General features: G+C 33.9%; 2 protein-coding genes across 5 annotated transcripts in view; one reads left to right on the forward strand and one right to left on the reverse strand.

The window, feature by feature from the left end:
- LOC108783286 (polyhomeotic-like protein 2) overlaps positions 1–6,563 on the reverse strand; it is an 8,526-nt gene extending 1,963 nt beyond the window's left edge. Inside the window, exons 1-8 of one of the 4 annotated variants that reach the window (XM_018551826.1) lie at positions 6,524–6,563; positions 2,488–3,006; positions 2,030–2,278; positions 1,631–1,912; positions 1,300–1,504; positions 877–1,109; positions 422–626; positions 162–328 (exon numbers count right to left, since the gene is read on the reverse strand). In XM_018551826.1, the coding sequence (XP_018407328.1) occupies positions 162–328; positions 422–626; positions 877–1,109; positions 1,300–1,504; positions 1,631–1,912; positions 2,030–2,278; positions 2,488–2,853 (1,707 nt within the window). In that variant the 5' untranslated portion in view covers positions 2,854–3,006; positions 6,524–6,563. Of the gene's footprint in view, positions 1–161; positions 329–421; positions 627–876; positions 1,110–1,299; positions 1,505–1,630; positions 1,913–2,029; positions 2,279–2,487; positions 3,007–3,401; positions 3,479–6,523 lie in introns of those variants that run through there. The other 3 variants (XM_018551829.1, XM_018551827.1, XM_018551825.1) reach the window with 3 other exon arrangements.
- D2hgdh (D-2-hydroxyglutaric acid dehydrogenase) lies at positions 3,511–23,364 on the forward strand. Its single transcript, XM_018551830.1, has 8 exons — positions 3,511–3,576; positions 19,295–19,587; positions 20,106–20,303; positions 20,712–20,905; positions 21,279–21,447; positions 21,606–21,904; positions 22,363–22,531; positions 22,614–23,364. Exons 2-8 carry the CDS (start codon positions 19,323–19,325, stop codon positions 22,880–22,882), a joined length of 1,563 nt encoding a protein of 520 aa, XP_018407332.1. The 5' UTR covers positions 3,511–3,576; positions 19,295–19,322; the 3' UTR covers positions 22,883–23,364.
- The last annotated feature ends 207 nt before the right edge of the window (positions 23,365–23,571 follow it).

Consider the following 23,571-nt stretch of genomic DNA (forward strand, 5'->3'; position numbering starts at 1 on the left):
AAAAAAAAAAAAAAAAAAAAAAAAAAGAGTATTATCATTCTTGATTTTGCATTCTTATTCTACGGTATAGAGAAAAAAATAAAAATATTGTCGTCTTCTTATGCAATATAAATGAATGTTTACAGGAACAGTAACTTTCAAATAGACACAGTAATTAATACCGGTAAAGGAAGTTGTTGCATAGTCGACATTGCAGTTTGTGGCATTGGATTCATCTGTGACGCAGCAGCGATTCCAACTCCAACTCCACCTACCGAAACTACTGGCATAATTGAACGATCCGGTCCTAGTACTACGCCAGGTGGTGGTGGTTGCAACGTCATATTCGCTGTGTAACAAAAATTGTCGTGCTATTATATTTTCTACGTTCATATATCATATAAATATTTGCAGTTGATATCATAAATGTGTAAATATTAACTTGAATAAGCATTCGTACTCATAATAGGCTTAGTTTGTATTTGAGACGACTGCACTTGTTGATACTGTTGTTGTAATTGCTGCTGTTGCTGCGGCGTAGGCTGCTTTTGTTGTATGTAGACTGGCTGTTGCTGTATTGTTGGTTGGGCTTGTGAAGATTGTGCCGGCTTGCCACGACCTTTCCCGACAGTGGTGGTATTTTTACCCTAGATATTTAATAATGATACTGTTGTGTATATATATATATATTTTATACTACTGTTTTTACTATTTTGCTAACAGATGTATAATTATTTAGTCATCATGTCAAAGTCAATAGTATTCAAGCATTTGTTGTAACACTCGAAATCTTGATTTACTTTTCATATTATTTTTTTTTATTACAGAATACTATACTTTTATATATCACATAGATTTAAGATAAAAATTAAATGTGCTGATAATTGAAATAGTAACCTGTGTTTGTACTGTAGTAGTTTGTACGCCATAAACAGTTTGTGTGGAGACGGAACTGGCGGCCCGTATATTGGCAGCCTGCATCGCTAAAGACGACGGCAAGATACTCAACGGTCGTTGTATAGTTGTAGCCGGTTTACCCTGTTGAGATGGTTGCTGAATTTCCACCACTTTAGGTTTTGCACCAGCTGCTATTTGTTGTACACTTTGTATCTGTTGCTGTGCCGCGAGAGCTAGCCCGATAAAATAATAAACAAGACTTGAAACTTATCATTCTCTATATGTATTTTTTTGTTCACGTGTGTGTATTATATAGAGGAAAAAATTCCAAAAAATTATAAACTAAGAAACACTAAATTTTTATTTTGAAAATAGAAATTTGAATTTAGAGATATTAACGAATGGAAGGATGTAAATACTGACCATTGTGCGCCTGTATCGGCTGTGAACTTTGTATAAACATATCAGCTTGTGTGGGACCGCGAATGAATATTTGATTAGGCGCGGCAGTGAGCAAAGTCGGTTGTTGCAATCCAGTGGCCCACACTTGAGGTGCGAATTGCCAGGGTGCAAACTGCATACCACCCGTTCTTCCACCTGAAGGTGTTCCAGTGGTGCATGCTGTATACTATTTAAAACATAATATTATAGAATAAATGCAAATATAGTAATATTTAAGAAATGCTACGCAAACACAAGATATGTTGCTTTGATGATTTACAGAATAAATGCCTCGTTATGCTATTATATTTACCTTTTGTACTTGTTCTTGCTTATTCGTGGATTGCTGCTGTTGCTGCTGCTGTATTGAGGGTGGTGGTTGCGGAGAACCTAGTACACCGAGTTGACCGAACACCAGCGTCTGTCCGGCACCAGGAGCGGACGTGGGTACTGGTAAATAGCCGGCCGGAAATCCTGGGACTTTGGTGGCACCAGCACTTGGATGATTACTTCCTTGTCCAGGCGTGGACGTCGTAGCCAACATGTGAGGAGTCAGTTGAGCTGCTGATTGAAATGGCTTTCCCGCTGTTATTACCTATGAAATATGCATTGTTTTTTTTTTTAAATTAGAAATGCAAATAGAGAGAAATATTTCAGCACGTATTAAGCTTTTGGCATAAATTACCTCTTAATCAAAATTAAAGAAAAGTACCTGAATAGAAGAGGGATTTATGCCCGCCGGATGGAGTGCCAAGTTTCCTGGCATCAATAAAGGTGCACCTTGAGTATTATACAGTTGTTGTAAATGATAAGCTTGACTCTGAATCGGTTGTTGAATCACTTGGACCGCTTGTGGATGTGCAGCCATTGTAGTTATGGTGGTTGCACCTGGTTGACCAGACAACGTCATGGACACACCTACTCCCTGTTGTTGTTGATGTTGCATCGACACTGCAACTCCCTGTAATTTTGTTAATGATGAGATGCAAAGAACTGATATGTAAAGGTAAAAATCAAAGAATAAAAATAATGTGACAATTCAAACATAATTAAATAAAATTAACAACAACATATAATACAAATGAAATGTAAAATTATACTGTAACTACATGTAAGATTATTTATAAAACAGAATGTGGTACAACTTTAAAAATAGAAATAAATTATTACTTGTTGTGGCATACTGGAAACTACCTGCGGCTGTACTTGCACTTGAGCAGGAACAACACTATTTTGCTGCTGTTGCTGTGACTGTTGTGACTGTTGCTGCTGCTGTTGTTGCTGCACTTGTATCTGCTGTTGTGACTGGACCTGCTGCTGTGGCTGAACTTGTTGCTGCTGCTGCACTTGAGATTGTTGTTGGACCTGTTGAGGCTGCTGCGGCTGCTGTACATGCTGTTGCTGCGCCTGCTGGACATTTTGCTGCTGCTGCTGCAGGTCATGAGTCGCGATCATTATTTGTTGCGGTTGCGCTTGCTGCGGCTGCTGCGGTTGTGCTTGCGACGTCGTGATTCCAATCGGTTTAACATCTGTCATGTTTCCTTACACCTTTTATTGTATTAGAGTACAGACGTTCTTTTAGAATTTAGAAAAGGAAGCAACTCTCGCTGATAGTATTCAATTGTAAATTGCCTTTTTTCCTTGCCATTTTACATCCACGCCAATTTCAATCTGTCCATCATGCTGCATCTGCAATATACATATGTCTATAGACAGATCAAAAGAAATAAATTTCTGGATACTCCAATCAGCTCTGCATATTTTCGTATGCATATATATCATATATTTCGTATGCAAAGATATTACTTTCCTAGTTTTTGAACTTTACTTTTTACCTCATCGTTCATTAAAGCGAGATTTTGTATTTTGTTCGTGAGTAAATAAATAGTACGATAGTATTTATGCCATTGACAGAATATTTAAACTGCTTCCGCATTGTGTACGCGCAGCATTATCTATTTTCATGCTCAAATGGAAATATCGCGGTGGGATGCCTACTTCACGATCGAACTTGAGGCTTGAGAGACGAGCATGAAGTAGCCATCGACGCCGCGCCATACGTGTTGCCGTGTCATAACCATAACCTTTGTCAGACGAGTACGCGTACTTGTGGACTCGAGTCGGGATTCTCGCAAGCGAAGCTACTGTACTGGTGCTCGGGAGTGAAGTGCGCCCTACGTCGCATCTTTTTTTTTTTTTTCTTTTTGTTGGTCTCTCTCGACGATTACGCACGCGGAAACCTTTTCTCGGTCCAGCAAAGTAAGTCTCTCAGAAGTTAACGACGCTTTGTCGCGTTTCCCCTGATTTTCTCTCACTGCGCGAGAGTAACGCGCGAGATCAAACACGAGTGCGAAGCATATATATGGTTTTACTGATTCGCTCGATAACTCTGTCGTGTTAATATCGTGTACGCGTTTGCTCTTTTCGCTCGATTGAACGTCGTTTCATCATAAATACGCTCTCATCATTGCAAGAATTAAACTGAGTGAATAGGTTATGTGAGGATATTGTAGCTTTTTATATATGTATGTATATATATATATGTATATATATATGTGTGTATTTTTTCGAACCAAATTATAGTTCTGTTAATAATTCTTACAGAGAGACAGTATCTCTGCGTATATTGAAACATTTCGTCCAGCAATAATTATGTGCTATAAATTTGTGTTGGCTACGTGATAAGAATAATGCTGAGTATCTCGAAATGCTTAAACATTTTTAAACATGTAGGCATACGGCGGAAGTAGTATAGATTTTATCACTGTTTTCTTAGAAGAATACAGACTTTGCAGAATATTATAAAAATATTAATCGCTGTTCAACAGATAAGCCTGAGTGTGTTTTTTATACAGTTACATACTTTTCATCTAATTACATCATTTTATTCCGATATTATTGCAGTTGGAATTTAATGTTCAAATTTATTAACTTTCCAGCTGATATTATTTTATATACAGGATAAATTAATGCCAAATATTCTCTAGATGGGATATATTTTCCAAATATTAAAAGCTATTAAATATTTTCAACTAAATATTAAAATTCATATAAACATGAGTCTATTATAGAAATGTTTAATTTTAGTACAAATTTTAACATTATAATTTTAATTTAACAATACCAAACAATTAATGAAATATATAATAAACATTTTATTACAAAAAAATTATTCAAAATAGTCTTCTTTCCATGTGATCTAGCATTATAGCTTTCAACTTGATACATACATTTATTTACAACTTGATATTATACTATATTACAACAACTCATTACAATCTTACGTGCATACATTATTGTCAATTATTAAAAAAGACTAGAAAACCTTTAATAATTTTAAATTTCTAAAATTGTTTAATAAACAGGAATGTCTCCAGAATATTTAACACTTATTAATTTACACTCTGTATATTTCATTATTATAGCTCCAGTATTGTGATTGTGTAACTTTGTATCAATTTTATCATTTTATTTCGATATTGTAGTATTATTTTATATATTTTTATTACATTTCTAACTTAAGATAACTTTATTATAATCTCATAATTAATTTTTTTGTAATATTAGTGCAATATTATGTAGTTTGTTTTTCAAATGCTTTTTTAACTTTAAATTCTGTTAAAAAATATACATATCTATTTTGTTTCTGCAAGAGTTATAAAAATGTACTAAGATCTAATATATCACACAATGAAATCTATTTTTCATTTTTGTTACATAGGATGTCTCAGGCTTAACGTGTCAGTTAAAGATTTTAATCAGCTTTGTATCTTAATGAGGGAAATTATCAATTTGTACAGATATTTAATATTAAAAATATTTTCAATTAAACTTGGAGAGGTAAAAATGTATTAAAATAAAGTTCATATGAAATTGAGTAAAGGGAAAACCTTGTCCACATTTGTAAATACTATTTTCGAAAATGTAACAAAGAAAAATTTGTTTACAGTTGCTTATAAAAAAATTCTTAGACGCAAAGTGGCTCGTAACAAATCCGAGATTCCCTGCATTGCGGAAGTGAAACGATATCTCTGAGTGAACCTGGTACATGGAATGTCGATACACGACCTTCATGTAAACGGTATGATGTTACACATGAGACACCCTTTATAACCCTGAGGCTCAGCGAAGGGAGAGAGAAAGAGAGAGAGAGAGAGAGAAGATAGAAATGTGCCGTGATTCGAAGGAGACGCTGTGAATATCGGGAGAGAAAGATGAAAGAGGGGAGGGAACAGCCGACGCCAAACTCGTGCGGTAACGTAGAGTTCTGTATACCCCGTCATTCGAATAAAAACTATCCCGGGAATATCGATCCCGGCCGACGATTCCATCTTGGCGTGTGTGCGCGCGAGCGCGCGCCCATGGAACGAACAAAATGTCGCCCCAATCCATATACCCACCATAATTAGTGGCACGGTAATAACAAGAGGGAGAAAGAAGGAAGGGGGAAAAGCACAGAGAGAGATCTGTAGGGGAGCGGGAAATACGACTGAAAGGCGGGTTGGCCAGACAGAGAGGGGTGGGAGAGGAAAGAGAAAAATTCGAAGGGAGGGGAGATGGAGAGAGAGAGATAGAAAAAAACAACTGTGCCAGGGGGACGGCTGACACATGGATCTCGCCATAATGGCAATCTGTAAGGTATATAACATAAACGGACGAATTATAATACCACAAGGGAACACGCTGGGAGAGCACGCGAGAAAAAGAGAGACGGTATATTTTTTTTCCGCGCTCGCCTGAAAGTTGCAACAAAACGCAACGCACGCTCTCTGGCGTCACACGCATGCACGTATCCGGTCGCTGCGGGTCCCGTCCCTCCATGCGAATCCAAAGTGGCGGCGTCCTCCGCACGGACGCCGACATATTGAATTACAAAATAAAGAACAGCGTTCGGAGAAGCGACGGGATGAGTGTGCGAGAGAGGGACAGGAAAGAAGAGAGACAGAGACAAAGCAGTGTTATCGAACAGTTGCGGCGTGTCGACGGACCGTCGTCGCGGTTCGGCGAAGATCGTCGTCGGCGCAGCAATCGAACACGCATTCGCAAAATTAATTTAAAAGTTTATTTTTTTTTATCGCGTCGCACATGAAGGACCTACGGAGGTATGGCGAAGGGGTGGATACCCTCCTTGACGACGACGACGCCACCACGAGTCGACGGAACCTCCGACAGGGATGTCTCACTCTATCTTTTATCAGGTACTCACATGGCGACTGCGCAGTCACACCTATATACACGCTCCGGCTGGTGCGCGCGTATGTGTGTATATGTATGGTAGATGCGCGTGTGTATGTGTCCACCGATTAACACCACCACTACCACCACCACCACCTCGCTTGTCCGTCGCAGCGCACGATGCCAACACGGTGTGTATTTCGTTCGTGCAGTGTTTTACGAATCACCGTTTTTCTCACCGCACCGACCACACCGAAGTGCGAAATTCATTGACAGACTACGAGAGCCTCGTGACAACAGTTAACTGCCGCCCTTGCAGCTATCGATGAGATACTACCGCTACTGCCGTTGCTGCTAGCTGCCTCCCTGTTCCACACAGTATATAACACGACTACCTCTCCACAAACGGCCGAATACCCGCGCGTCCCTGACACGGCTATCCCTTCCAGTGGCAACCCTCCCCCCGCGCACCGCGCGTCTTCCAGCGTGGCGTGCTGATTGGTTCGACGAGGACAAATCCCAAAGGCATCGTTCGCGCCGAGAAAGGCGGAGCCATTGGATATGGTGGCTAGGCGCATGCTCACTAACGGTATCGCATTCTCTCTCTTTTCCTGTCTCTCTCTCTCTCTCTCTCTCTCTCTCTCTCTCTCTCTCTCTCTCTCTCTCTCTCTTTGTCTCCTTTCTCACCGCTACCTATCGCGCCCAGCCGTCCTATCGTATACACGCGCACACAGATGCACGAACCATTTGTTCCTGTACGTATACAGATCTATAGTCCCTGCCGTATTTCACAGCATAGCACTGGCAGAAACGTGCCAAGTTTTCCGAGCGCCCTGGTATTCCATTTTACACATATTTCTCCTAAAAATTTTTCTTTTCTTTGTGCCAAAAATTATTTATTACCAACTTTTTCTTTTTTTTATGTCCAATTGAAAATTTTGATTATGGTGCGCTAATACAAGTGTAGTGCATATTAATAATAATGAATAATTTGTTCGATTGTATTTAATTTTCATTTATTATTGTTTAATTGATATTCTGTTGTTTAATTAAAAACACGTAGTTGAAAATTGCAATTGAATATTTTGTTTATAATTTATACGGTTTAATTTTAATTTTATAATTTTTATATCTGGTAATTTTTGTGCAATTGTATTAAATATATGCATTTTATACGTATTTTATATGCATCAGAGTTGAGATTTTGTAAAGATACAATTGATACAAGAAAAATTGCCTGTTATATTAAACAACCTTTTTAATTAAAAATATTAAAAAAATTAATTATAAGGAGATTATTGTTAATTTTTTTTTATTGTAATGAGAAATGAGAATACGACAAAAAATTTCTATCGATAATACATCATTATTTTTCATATTATATCGTAGACAGCTTATAATCAATTAATAGCGTTAATCAACTAGAAACTTTACGTAACGACTGCACGAACAGGATTTCTAGATGAATTTTTTGTTCCGTAAGTAGAGACATTTCTAACATGCGTATAACATTAGGTATTTATCATACGAGACATCACACATAATATTATTACTGATCCAAATAAACATTTTTATATACTTGTATTTACAATTTACATAAACGAAATTATAATTAAAATACTTAACTTATGTAGTGTATAACTATAATAGCGTAAAATATTAATAGTTGAAGCATTTGCGTATTTCTATATTTTGTACACTTCATTATTGTGTATATTATAAATTTTTTAAATTATATGAGATGTTTTTACGGAATTTTAAGCATTAAGATTTCATTCTCCAAATTTTCAATTTTCTGTAAAGGTTTCTTTCTTTCTTATTGTGAGTTTACAACTTAACAGAAGAACATGCAAAATGTCCAGGAAGAGATTTTAAGGGTGACAGATCAGGTCATTTGACCGTGATTAATCTGTCATACCTATACTAGTTTTTCTATGAGTTAGTCCCTTTGAAGTAGATGATCCTTTCTCCCCTTCTCTTTGTAACGAAATACATTATGTGTGCGAGAGAGAGAGAGAGAGAGAGAGAGAGGGGGGGAGGGAGGGAGAGAAAGAGGGAGAAAGTACACGTACGTTCGCGCGCTTGCGCGATGTGTGTATGTGTGTGTGTGTTACGAATAAGATAAAATAGGTTTTCTGCCTAACATATTTCATGTATGCTTTTTCATTTTCTTTCTTATAAAATTTATTACTTAGATTACAAAATAAATTCACAAAATATTGATTTAATCAATACATGCGTGTGTATAATTTTGTGTTATATTATAATTTTTTTATTTAAATATTGTAGTTTGCAATATTTAATTTCAATATTCAATATATAGATACGTACTGTATTTAATTTTCCTCCAAGTGATAAAATGCATAATTATTATGACAATAATTTTAACGCTATTAATCCAGTTATATTAAAGTAATATGTATATAATATGCGCCTAACAACATTTATAATAAAATATAATGTGATGTAGCAAGATGTGAAGTTTGAGTCTGTGTGGCCCCGTGCGGACGCTGTACGGCCCTGACGCAACTGTCTCTAAGCCGAGTTTATACTTCCCGGCTCGAACTCGGGACTAGCGAACCGCATGCAATTGGCTCGTCGCGTTCTTACGGGAATTTTCCACCCAATCAGTACGTTCCAGTTGTCTGTTGTTTTTTTTTTTGTTTTTAATGCAATGAGCGTACGTAAGCAAAACGTCAGAAAAAAAAAACCTAGACATCTCGCGTCCTTGAAGCCGATGCGCGACGTGTCGAGGAAAGCTCCAATTTTGATGTCGAGACCTCTAATGCTTGCCATGCATTATGCATCTCACTTCGCCCAAGGCATATAGGGATCCATCCTCCTCACGTGGATCAAGGACACGAAGGTCTCGTTATTTCAGCGATCGGATCTTCGGCCCTTAAAATTCTCCCATGCGTATTCCCTTTGTATATGATGAAATAACAATTTCATTTTGTGCCATGCGCAGAGAGAGAGAGAGAGAGAGAGAGAGAGAGACAGGAGAGCGGGAGGGAGGGAGGTTTTATTTTTAACAATCACTATCAAACGTAATTGAATTCTGTATTTAATTAAGAGAAGTATCTTCAAAATTATTCGATTAGAATGCCAGATCCCACGTGCCGACAGTGATTGTATCTCAACAGCTCGTTTTTCTAGATAGAATCGAAAAAGACTAGTGGAATCGCGCTAACGCAAAATACAATGGATTTATCGTTCGTTTCCGAATACCGGTCTCTGATTTCGACGCGAGGTGCTACGGTAGGATGTATCGCGCGTAGGGTAGGAAGAGAGTCCCTGGCTGTACCAATCCCAGTAACCAAGTCCCTGCACGTTGAACAGCGAACGCTCGCGCGCGCGCGCGTGCACACTCCCACACGCACGCATACATATATGTATGTGTGCGCGCACACTCGACGAGGATCGAATTGCGAGGAGATTGGCGTGAAGGAAGAGGAAAGAGGGGAGATCGCCCTATAGTCCGTGTCTATGCTATGTTGCCGAACGAAAAGTACGTATATCTCGGCGTCTCGTAGTTTGCCGTTTGACCGTAGAGCGTGATGGCGCGCGGGTGGGAGAAGCTGCACAGCCAATGGTGTGGGTCGCGACGAGGTTGCCAGGGAAACAAGTTAATGATTCGGGCTGCCACCGAGGAATTGGCTTGGCTCGGGTTATGGGTACGGTCGGCGTGCGTAACGTTGCCTTGCAGCCGCGCATGTGCCACACTCTTCCCGCTACGGGGTGAGGGAGGGGGAGAATTGCTATCTCGCTCGCTCTCCTTCGCGGGTCGCGTCCCGTCCTGTCCCCCTCGATTCGTCTCGGTTCTCGATATAGCCATGGTCGCGGTCCGTGAGTTGGTCCCGCGCGAATGTGTCCTGTCACGCTTGTGCATGTGCGCGTGGTACATGCATATAGCCATCGTTAGTGGGCTCTCTGTGTTACCCCTGGATTCTCGACCTACACATACACGCACACCTCGCTCGCTCTCACACCGCATACCCTGTATTACATATATAGAATGTCGCGCGCGCGCACGGCGCTTAAGTCGTCGCGACGATTGGTTCCCTTCCTACTACTCTCGATCTCTCTCCCGTAGTATTTTCTCCCTTCCCCACCCCGTTAGCGCTCTTTCTTCTCTTCGTATGTCCATCGCGTTTCCCTCTCTACCGCGAGCTCATTTCACTGCCATCGCCATCTCCTCCTTCCCACACTCGCCCGCCTCTTCCCTTTCTTCCCCTGACCTCTTTTTCCCCACACAATCCCCTGCACGGTAATACACCGCCGCGTATCGTTCGGTGATACACGATGAGGTAGGGGCAGGAGTAGGAGGGCTCCCCATCGAAAGATTCGCTGTAGATTATAATATATCCGATGTCTGCGTCCGATCGGTCCTCGAATTAACGTCGAGAAAATGGAAGCGACCGCAGCGACGGGGGGGAGAAGCGAAGCGTAATTGCTGCGCGAGTGCCATGCCATGACGGATCCATAGAGGGCTGGGGTTGGGACAATGACGCTCCAGGGCACCGAGCTTATCCTCTTCGTTGCGGAGTAACGCGATATTCGATTTGTAATGATTTTCGCCTCGAATAGAATTACCTCTCGTTAGCTACTGTTCATCTACATGTATTATAGACTGATATCATTAATGCTTCATTTAGTATAAATAATTATATGGAGCGTAACAACGCCATATTACGTTTTCTGTTGTATTGATTAAATTGAAAATGAATACAGCTTACATGATCTTGCTGGCTTTTAATTTTACATAATTTTACATAATAATCAATTCGATGTTTATAAATTGAACGTTAAGAAAGAAATATGTATGACATAAAAGATATCATATACATATTTCTTACCATTCACACATTACAATTTAGTACGAGTGATGTCATTATTATCCCCCATGCAATCGATAAGGGGCTAACAATTCGACTCCATATGATACTTCGAGATAATTGTTGGAGAATTGTGAAATTTGCTCATTCATACATATACATATATCATACGTTCACACACACATACGCAACTCTTTCATTATAAATTCCAATTTATAATATCGGTTAATTATTCTAAAAGATTGTGATCTCGTTATCTTTACAAAAGAATAAAAATCCTTTCTTCTTTTGATACGTATGATGATCCTTTGTACAACACTAGCTGTAAAATGAATTTGAATTCGTATTATACATATACAGGGTGTCCTAGAATATTTGAGATAATGCAGACAGAGCGGAATAAACTATGACAATGAGTCGTTTGTGACTCGTATCATTTCGTAATTTTTGCAATATAGATAAAGAGATATTAATTTTAAAAAAATTTCCACATGAGCGTGTATATTGATGCACTCAGCCCACCATATCATGCAATGCAAGCGTATGGCGAGATATATACATATAAAGCTCGATCTACAATTGTGTAAATGTAGCTGTAAGTAGTTGTAAGAATTGACCAATTACAGTCATACGAGGAGAATACTCGACTGTGATTGATAAAGTTTTACAACTATGAACATTTACAACTACGCAATTGTAGATCAGACTTAAGGCCTGTGTGGGTAAACTAGTGGACACTTTTAGAACTCAATGTGAAAGAGATACGTATTTGATATTTGGAGAAAGCGAGAAAGAAAGTTCAAATTCATTCTAGTAGGTACAGGAATAAATAATGGAAATATATAAAATGTAGGAATTTTCTTATATTCAGTGACCTTTTAGTCTGGAAAGCCATTTTTTGTTTGCCCATTGTGTTTTAAGAATTTGTGTGTGTGTGTGTGTGTGTGTGTGTGTGAGAGAGAGAGAGAGAGAGAGAGAGAGAGAGAGAGATCAGAAGAAAAATAGAAATAAATAAATATATGTCTCTTTATTTAATCTTGCGGTTCAACTTAGGTAATTTTCATCCCTTTTTTCGGTTTTTATCTGAGATTAAAGTTAATGTTTTGTGGAACTGTGATTTATGGAGGATCTAAAGTCTATTCAGAGTGCTACATGACTGTCCAATAGGAAGAATTTTCTTTTGTTGCCGAGCGATTGTTGCTTATATAATAATAAACAAATTCTTTAACGAAAGGCGCACGTTATTTGACGGCGCATACATATATGTACTTATTTGGTGATATATTTAAAAATTAATAATTCATTAATTATTACAAAAATTGGTAGAAGACTTTTTGATTTTTAATACGCTCTCTATACGGAAAAAGAATCTATAGTTATAGGTTATAGCTATTAAATATTTAGTAAAATAGTTGAAACTAAATGTTGTAATATGACTAAATATAATTTTATCTTTACACAAATATTTACACTGTAAAAGATAAAGTGTTAATTTTAGCTTTAAAGATTTATAATGGACTTTCTGAAATATGTAGTAAGTATTATTGTTGGTATTAAATATTTGTCAAGATAAAATTATGTTTAATTATATCATCTTAATATTTAGTTGAAACTATTTCACTTAATATTTGGTGGCTATTATAACTAGACACATATATACTTTCACACGAGCTTCCAAATATTCTCGGACACCCTGTATATTACCAAAGATTAAAACCGGTATATAATCTCATGGTGAGTTCAGTTTCCGATGCTGTAGGCTTGCGAAAAGAGATCTTCTGTTGATTTCTCATATTTCACACTATAAAAAAGGCAAAATTATAAATAACAATAATAAAAATTTCAGAAAACATTTTAATTTTATTAGAAATCATGTAATTTTTACATTATTCTAATTTCACATATTTTTTTTACAATGTACAACATTTATTTTTAAATGTATTTGTTCAACTTGAAGAAAATTTACACTCTCCTTTATTCCAGATAGATTTCTGTAATTGAGGATTTAAAAATTAATTATTGATATTTTCTTATATTTTGTTGACTTTTACTTTGAAACAAAAACTTGTTCATAAATTTTTTATCATCGTTTGAGGAATACAAACGATATAAGCAGACTAATATATTTGGTTCACTCTAAAAAAATAGTGGTGTTTATATAATTCTCACTATGTGTTAATATTAACACCAACACAATGAGAATTATACATATAATAATAATAATAATAAGTACCTATAATATAATATAGACACATTGCATATAGGTGTTAAACCCACATCAATATTTTTTATATACAGTATTGTTTTTTATTATTTATTTGTTATTGTTTAAAATTTAAACAATAACAAATTAATAACTATTATTTATTATTTATTTTTTTTATTCTGTAATAACTTTTGTAGGTTTTTGGGACATTTATTAATTATTATTTTTAAATTGAAATCAATCTAATTTGAGATATTAATATTCTAGCTTCAATTTGCAATTACATTTTAAATCCAACAAAGAGAATCGGCGCACATGTAGTTTATATAAAACTGAAAAATGTAATTTGTAAAATTTGCAATAAATATTATTAATTAATGAATAATATTAATTACTAAGATTTGCTTCGACCGAAAGTAAGATTTGTTGCTTTATTTACATAAATAAAAAAAAAATTTTACAATGGAGGTTCGTTTCTATAAATTGTGCTGTTTTTTTTAAAGAAGTCTAATCATAATACCTACCTTAACGATTTCCGTTCTGCCCTCTCTTGTATAACAACGAATCGACGAACGAGGCTCCCTGGGCGGTACTCTTCACCATTGTGCTTCCCGAATTTGAAAAATGAAGACACGTCCGTTCTGATGTCGCTTAACCGCAGACGACGCGACGGGTTTTATCGATTGGGACACTTGAGATTTTAGCAGCTGGATTAAGCTTCATCGATCCATCGCTTCTATTTTTCACCTGTCGACCACGCTAAAATTAAATTCTTAATAAGTCCCTTCCTTTACTGTTTTTCGCGGACGTGCGATAACTGTGATTATTTAAACGGACAGATCACGAGTTATCTTATTCGCGAACGACGTTTTGTCGCGAGACTGATTAATTATATAGACTCAATTACGGAACGTTCGGGAAACGTTTTCCGTCAATCGAAAAATCGCGATGCGAAATCGAACATGCGTGGCGCGTTCATTTATTTGCGTCGAATTGTGCGCGCGATGTATATATATAGAGCATATATATCTAAATAAGCACACCATGAATAAAAAAGTATGATTTACATATCGAATAACGTTACAGAGAATGTTCATGATGAAGAGCACTCGGACGGATTACTACTAATTGCACGAATACAATTGTAACGTGGAAATTAACGATACTCTGAAACGGGCGAGCACCTGGAAACAATAGAAACGTAACGATGTACAAAGCGCGCACCACGTTTGTTCTTTTACTTCGATTTTCTTTGCGCGCAGAGAAATTTGTTTTATTCGTGCGCCTTTGACGCGTTTCTTTTTACTCGATTATCTATAATTTATCGATAGCACGAGCGGTAACAGAAAGTCACGTATCGTTTATGTATGGACTGGTAGAATTATGTATATACATATATATATAGGTGTGCACGAAATAAAAGAGCAAAACGATGTTTCTGATGTGTTGCGAAGTTCTTTCAAAAGCGCACTCTTTTAGCAAATTAATTTTAAAAAGAGCTGCCGCGTTAATTTTTATTATATTTGACTCTGTATTATTTAATTCGAAATCGGGGTGATTCGAATTCCATGTCCCAATTTGCGAAATATCGCAACATTGACCTCGTATATAAAATGGTTACATATATAAAAGGCGTTAAATTTGCAATCGCGTAACAGTTATATGATAAAAATAGTATTAAATAAAAGCGAAAAGGAAACGTAATACGATTATCGTTTTATCAATGAAAGATTAATAATTAAGATACAAGATTGCATTGTAGGAGGTTGCTTGCTTGTGTGTTTTAAAACTCAATGGCGATTTTCGACGAGTTGTGGAATTTTGTAGAGGTACGTGTTTGAGGAATTTTATTGAGATTCCAAGAAAGCTGTTGCTTTTTATCTCTTTATATTTTGTTAATTTCAAAGTAAGCTATAAGTAAATTATTATGTCAAAAATATAATAATATAAGAGAATATTAGAATAATAATAATAAATGATAATTATAGATAAAAGTTATATCGTTGAATTTTAATATCACCTGTAATAGATTGAGAAAAAAGACTTTTTTTCAAATACTTTCGCAATGACTTTTCGAGGAAAGGAATCCGATAGTCACATTTTGATGCCACATAAAAAAAAAAATCGATTAATGCATTCGTAAGATTATTTTATTCTCATATTTATCGTTATCACTTAACTTTATGCGATTCCTAGAATTTTAAAATAAATACTTACGTTGCAGATCAATATCAGTGCATTTTAAGGAAAGAATTCTAAAATTTCCCAGAAAATATTATGAGATGAATCTTTCCGAGATAAGGTTACACCGGAAAGATTCCATGCTTGCTTCAAAGCTTGCAATTTTGCGATAACGTATAAAAGATATTGAGAAACATGTGTCCAGCAAAGAAGTATATATCTATACAGTTGGATGGGTCATGTGGTTTTTCAAACGATAATTTGGACACTTTTGACGCTACGAATGCTTCGACTCAGTGGACTGAAATCCTCCAATCGGAAGAAAGAATTTTATATACTGATTAACCAATCAAAGAATGCTTCGAAATATTTGTAGCGCCAAGTGAGAACCGCACAGCTTTGATTCTTATTATTATTAAAATCGGCGGCTCTTTGACCCGCCATTGTGCAGATCGGGCGACATACGCACGGTCTTGTATCAATGACGGATGCGACGAATCGCACTTTCTGCACGATTGCGCGCGTGAAAGGCGCACCGTATGCATGTCCGGCTATAAATAGGCACGCTAAGATATAGCCACGCCTTAATCACTGTAACGCTGAGACGGATAGCGGCGTTGTAACCCCCGTCTGACATTGTTTTGTAATCCGCTCTCGTATACACATTCATACAATGTATATCCGGTTCATATGCAATGGGTTATCGTGGTCACGAAACGGTTTAATACGAAGAATTGAAAAGAATTTGAATATAATGTAGGATGTGTTCACTAGGAAAGGTTATTAGATTAGCTGAATGGCGTAGCTTAGGAAGATAAGTCGAAGTAAATATGAACGGGAAAAGATTTCTCTGTAAATACGAAAGATATAACTTTAGTTTTGTGAACAACTGAATAGAAAAATTTGAGATAATATCTGTCTTCGTGTGTAACAGTATTTTTATCTTCATAATCAATGGATCCTAAAATATACACAAAAGGAATGTTTTTTTTTTGTATTGAATAAAATATACAGTATGATAATTAAAAATAATTTATAGTAATTTTTTAAATATTATTTCTACTTATATTAAGTCACTCAATCTTTATTTTATTATTATATTTTAACATTATGCATTATTTGAGAAAACGAGTGACTTATAACTGATATCTTTTTATTAAAATATAATAATAAAATAAAAATTGAGTGACTTTTAATGTAAGTAGAAATAATATTTAAAAAAATTACTATAAATTGTTTTTAATTAACGTTTAATTAATCGTAATATTATTTTTAATTATCATATTGTATATTTTATTTTATGTCAAATGATTGTTATTGATTCGTGTTAGATTAAATATGGCGGAAATCAATATTACGTTTTATTTTAATTATTGATATTACGATCTATCAGATCATATAGGTAAGTTAACGTATCGGAGATACCATTTACGGTTCATGGTTGCCTGATTCTGTGTTAGCCAATCATGATGCAGCAGATCCGGACTTGCTATATATTGTGATTGGTCAAAATAGAACTGTCAATCAAAAATTGACAAGTCCGATATGAGCTTAAAGTCAGACCATTGCATAACTCATGAAGTATAAGAAAATCATCCAATCAGTCTTTTATTTCATGGAAAGGAACACACACACACGAAATGAAAGACTTGGTTTATTTCCTTATATATATACGTTATGCGTTATACAAGACTCTGTACTTATATCATTCTTTTTAGACCTCAATACAGTTGTATTATATTTTCACAATACTTATTCTTAAGATGAAAAGTACTTGTAATTAGAAGAAAAACAAAACAGATAAAAAGTGCAAAATTTAATTATAAAGAATGGATTTTAATTGTATAGCAAATAGTTTATTTTTACTTTTTTATTCGATCTTGGAGGCTCGCGCTCTTATTCTTGTAATACGTATTTTCGAAATTACTGTGTCGATAATAAATGCGAACAGAGATTCGTCGAAGTTGATACATGACCTGAAGATGGCGGTAGTTTCAATATCAAATTATGATTTATTATGTCGATAAGCTGAAATTACGAAATTATGCTAATATACATATAAATGTATTCCGAAATAGCTGATAATCTTGAAAGTTTATAATGTACGTCACATAAATTATATCTATATAGATTTTCAGACTGTTGGTATCTGCATTTTGCGAGGAACACGTTTCTTATATGAGAATAAGCTGTAAAGACGCTATGACACAATAAAGTGATTTAATAAATATGGCTTGAGCACTTTTTCAGGATTTAAGTTTTTCAAAGCATCTAACATTACACAAGAGAGTGAATTTCAAAATGAATATTATTTTCCATGAATTTTAGTATGCGTAGAACTTGGGACAATTGGCCGTGTTTTGATATATGATATCATATTAATATCAAAAATTTATAATTTATATTATGTCATATATCATAGTACAAATATTGAAACATGGATTACTTATACATTTATGCAATGGCCAACTATAATTTGTAATTTGCATGTATTTTGAAATTTATTTAAAAAAGTGTATCTCTCGAATCATTGCCATATGACTTGTATAAATTGCCGCTATTCTGTTTATTTGCACATATATCTCTTTTAGAATTATGATATATATATTATTTATATTGTAAAACTAAATTAGTTATTAATTAATAAATAAGAATAGGTATTAATGATAAATAAAAACGATAAAAATATTAAATATTTTCTTTTTCTTCTATCTTCTTTATTTTAAATATTATAAAAATATTAATTATTAATAGAAAAATTTATTTTTATTTATATTAAATAATTGATAATTTTTATTTATCTAAATAGTTATTACCTAAATTAATTTATTTCTATAAAATATTTTTTTCTAACAATTGTTTAGAAAATAATGAATCCAATATTTCATACTTATATGTATACATTTTTATTGACAAAATTTTTATTTATATTTAATTCAGTAAACGTGTCATTTTTCCAAATTTTTTTAAATTTGTGAAAAAATGTATATATGTGAGTAAATATTTAATTTATCGCACAAAATTTGACAAAAAAGGTTAACGAAAACAGTAGATTTTAATTTATTTGAGTGTTTTTCATAATTATATTTTATGTCAATTCTTAATCTGAATTATTATGAAAATAACGATGGAATAAAATACTTGGTATATACTTGGTAATTATATATTATAAATTTAGATTTGTGATTTTTATTTTAACATAATGTGACGACCTTGATATTAATTACGACTTGGCTTATTAGTACAAATGCGAGTTACTTATAGCGGTTTTAATTAAGTTGCATGTACTTTTCTTTGATACTTTGATTTACGATAAAAACAGCATTTTTTAATTATAAACTTTATTTACGACAATACATAAGTACAATAATAAAAGTATAATACGTAATAAATTAAACCAATCTTTAGTAGCAAACTTTTCCGAGCAAATATTTCTTTTCTTTTGTCGATTCATTGTATGAAGTAAGGAATTTTTCTTGTGTTGTAATACATTTATTTCATCGATTTTGCAAGGAAAATGTAAGCTAAGACTTATAATTATGAAACTATAAATGTTTAATATATCTTGTGTTTTTTTCAGGATTAATTTATCGTAGAAAATAATCAAAATGCGATGTGCGCTGATGGGCATTTTGCTTCAATACAAGAAGGCCACCGTAAAATGTTCTTGGAAAATCGCTGGCTGCTATTATTCGACCGGCGCTTTGAAACCCGAATTAACGTCGATCAGGTACAAAACTCAACGTGGGCCCTATGCTACGATCACAGATGCAGACATTCGCTTTTTCGACTCGTTGCTGGGATCTAGCCGCGTCATCACTGATCCGTATGAATGTGAAACTTACAATATCGATTTTGCGAAAACCGTTAGAGGTAAGCATGCAACGAATAGGTAAGCGTAAGAGAATAAAGAAATATCTTTCATTGTAAAAATTGATTTAGAAAACACACACTAGTAGAGAAAATAATTTTTGTTTTAAGGAGGAGCAACTTCTTATTGTAATAAAAATTATTATTATAACATGTTGGTATAAATAAAGTTGCAATGTATATTTTATGATTTTATTTATAGGCTAATCAGAGAATTCTCACTTATTTTTTATTTACAAATCTAATACTAAAATTTTATGTACATTTCATTTAGTAATAATATATGTATATTTTATTGCTAAATAAATAATTTTATATTCTTGTTTAATAATAAAATAAGAATTTGTAGAGAACCAAAAATATAAAATTATAATTTAAGGATGTATAAGAATAGAGATTAGAGAGTGCAGTCATATTTGTACAATAGTTGAAATACAATAGAAAAAATGGATTTTAATTTTCAGAGTAAAATTTCGAAATGCTTTACATTTTTAAATCAGATAATTGATATATAATTGCAGGTGCAAGTCAGCTGGTGTTGAAACCGACATCCACTAAGGAAGTATCAGCAATATTAAAATACTGCAATGAGCAACAATTAGCAGTTTGCCCGCAAAGCGGAAACACTGGTCTCGTGGGAGGTTCCAATCCGGTATTCGATGAAATTGTCATTTCCATGAAATTAATGAATAAAATTTTGGACACGAATAAATTGGCAGGTAGGTGCAATTAGTATGACATCAATTTGAATATATTTAAATATATTTGGACATTCTACTAAAATATTTAAGCGAGAGAACCTTCCTTACCTTATGATTATATCTAATATCAAATTTTGTTATCCAAATCTTCTATTTAAATATTTATAAATATTTATAAAAAGTTAGATAAGATAAAAAGATAGAGAGAAAGAGATTTAATCTAATTCATATATTCTTTGAGTATAATTTAACTACAGTATGAATTATAAGAATTGCATGTAAACGTTTTTTCTTTCTTTTTAATGATAATAATGTGTTCAATGAGAATATGTGTTTCAAAGAATAATAAGTTATAAAAAGACTGCACAATTATTCGCTTCTTACCATTATATTAAAAATACTTGGTATTATACTATCATGCTATAGGTATACTGACATGCGAGGCTGGCTGTGTTTTACAAGATCTCGATGACCATTTGTCTAAGGTTAATCTAATGATGCCTTTGGACCTGGGTGCTAAAGGAAGCTGTCTTATTGGTGGTTGTGTATCGACAAATGCGGGTGGATTGCGACTTTTGCGTTATGGCAATCTGCATGGAAATGTCTTGGGAGTCGAAGCAGTAAGTTGAATTGAAATACAAATTGTTAAAATTATTATTATATAATTTAAAATAATAATTTTATTATTTCATAAAATAGTAATTATTGTTATTATGTTTTGTATACACATATACAATATATATAGTATATACGATTTCATCTTGTATTTTTATGCTTAAAATTTTTATAAACTAAAATTATTTATATTTTTTTAATTATTTATTTTTATGTTATTAAATTTGAAACCATTATTGAAAGTTTAGGAAAGAACAATTTAGATTTTTTAAATTTAGAAAAATTAAATTTTTCCTTTTTGTCAATTAAAATTTTTTCTATATATTGTAATTTAATATAATTGAAAGTAATGTTAAATAAATAATTGTTTTTATTCAGGTGAAGGCTAACGGCGACATTATAAACGCATTAAATGTGTTAAAGAAGAATAATACAGGATATCATCTGAAACATATGTTTATAGGGTCAGAAGGAACTTTAGGCATTGTAACCAAGGTGGCTATTCAATGTCCACCGTTGCCAAAGGCCATAAACATCGCATTTCTAGGTATGCTTTAATTGTAAATAAAATATAAAAATACGCGCGCGCGCGCGCGTTAGCATATATTTACTAGATCTAATATATAAATTAAATTATGCAACACACGGACCTTATTATAAAACTAAAATATATATTTTATTCTTATATTATTAATTTTATTTCAGGATTAGCAAATTTCGATAAAGTGTTAAAAACATATTATTTAGCGAAACGTCATTTAGGAGAAATTCTTTCTTCCTGTGAAATGATGGATCGACTATCTATAGACGTTTCCATAAATAATCTTGGCTTGAAAAATCCATTAACAAGTCGTAAGGATGGCCACGAATTTTATATGATAGTTGAAACTGCAGGCAGTCATGGTGTTCATGATGAAGAAAAGTTATCCTCGTTTGTGGAAAAAGCTATTAATGATGATATCATTGAAGATGGCACAATGACTAATGAATCAAAAAAGCTAAACGTATGCACATGCAAATAATAAACATAAATTAAACACAACTAAATGTTTAATAAAGTTATCAGAAGTAATGAGACAATTTCAGACTGTACTGCTGCACGTCTTTACAAGATGACGACTGTTAATCTGCTTATAAAATGATTAACTGTCTAAAAGATGAGCTTCTTTATATTTGATTGTTCCTAATTGATTACTTAAGCATAGCAGATTACAAATATCGTAGCAGAACACACAGACGAAACTAAGATGTGACAACTTAAAGCAAAAAATTTACTTTAAACATTTAAAAACTGAAATTCTTTATGCTATGAATTGATGATTCCTAGAAATTGAACACGCATATATATATATATATATACATAATATATCGTATTTGGATTTTATAAAAGGATAATCTATGTTTAAAGTTTTAGGAACTATATTTATCAATTCATATCATCATAGTAAAAATTAACTTTCAGACTATATGGGCACTTCGAGAACGAATTAGCGAAGGCGTCTTACGAGACGGTTATGTTTTCAAATACGATATCTCCCTACCTCTTTCATCTTTTTATGAAGTCGTCGAGGTGCTTCGCAAACAAATACGCGATCCGAGGATTGTCAGGATTAGCGGTTATGGACATTTAGGTATAATTTTATAATAGAAAGAATTTATATATCTTGAAATAAGTTTGATATCCGCAAATAATTTCGTTTTTTTCATCTTTAGGCGATGGAAACATCCATGTACAAGTTTCTATACCAGAATACTACGAGGATGTGGCCGCGCAATTGGAACCATTTATTTTTGAATATGTTTCAAAGTGTAACGGGAGCATTAGTGCTGAACATGGCATCGGTTTTAAGAAGCCTAAATACCTTCATTTGAGTCGAAGTTCTTCCGAGATTCGAATGATGTATGATTTAAAGAAAATGATGGATCCGAATGGCATTCTGAATCCATACAAGGTGTTGAAACCAATTGTAGAGAAGTCATGATCATTGTTTTATGTGCCATTTGAATGAAATCATAGGAGATTAAGTATAGTATATGCAATTATCCAAATAATCTTCATGGAATGTTTATAAAAATGTTGAAGTATCATATTATGTGCCATTATAATAGTATTTAGCTTAACATGGATGCTGGCTTCACATACAAGATTCTTTGAGCCAATAAGAGTAGATAAAACATCTTAAACGGATTAACGCTTTATTCGAATTAGATACATAAATAATTGGTAATAGTTACGAAAAATATCAGAACATATGTCTTTATAGAATGTTTTAATTTTGAAATGTATATATAAATACGTACCTGATGTATGTAAAGAAGAGACTGTGAGTGCTTTCCAGTTGTGTTATACTTGCTGGAAAGCACTATGTAACAATACGTTAAGTAGAAGTAAAAGATAATCAACAGAGATTTGAATGCTAAAGAAATATGAAAATACCTCTTGTTACATACACAAGCATACTTGCCTGCATTTAATTTAGTCATGCTTTTAACTTTAATTACATTTTATCTAGTTTTATTCCATTTTTATCAAAAAAACGGTGATACTACGAAATAAATAAATTGAAATAAACTTTTAATAAAGATTTTATTTTTGGAATTGATATGTTCTTTATTTTCTTATTCCTTTCTCTAATCAAATAGGGCTGACCTTTTGATAACAAGGTTTAAT

This window comes from Cyphomyrmex costatus, unplaced genomic scaffold, assembly GCF_001594065.2.
Source record: "Cyphomyrmex costatus isolate MS0001 unplaced genomic scaffold, Ccosl1.0 scaffold146, whole genome shotgun sequence".
NCBI classification, from domain to species: Eukaryota; Metazoa; Arthropoda; class Insecta; order Hymenoptera; family Formicidae; genus Cyphomyrmex; species Cyphomyrmex costatus.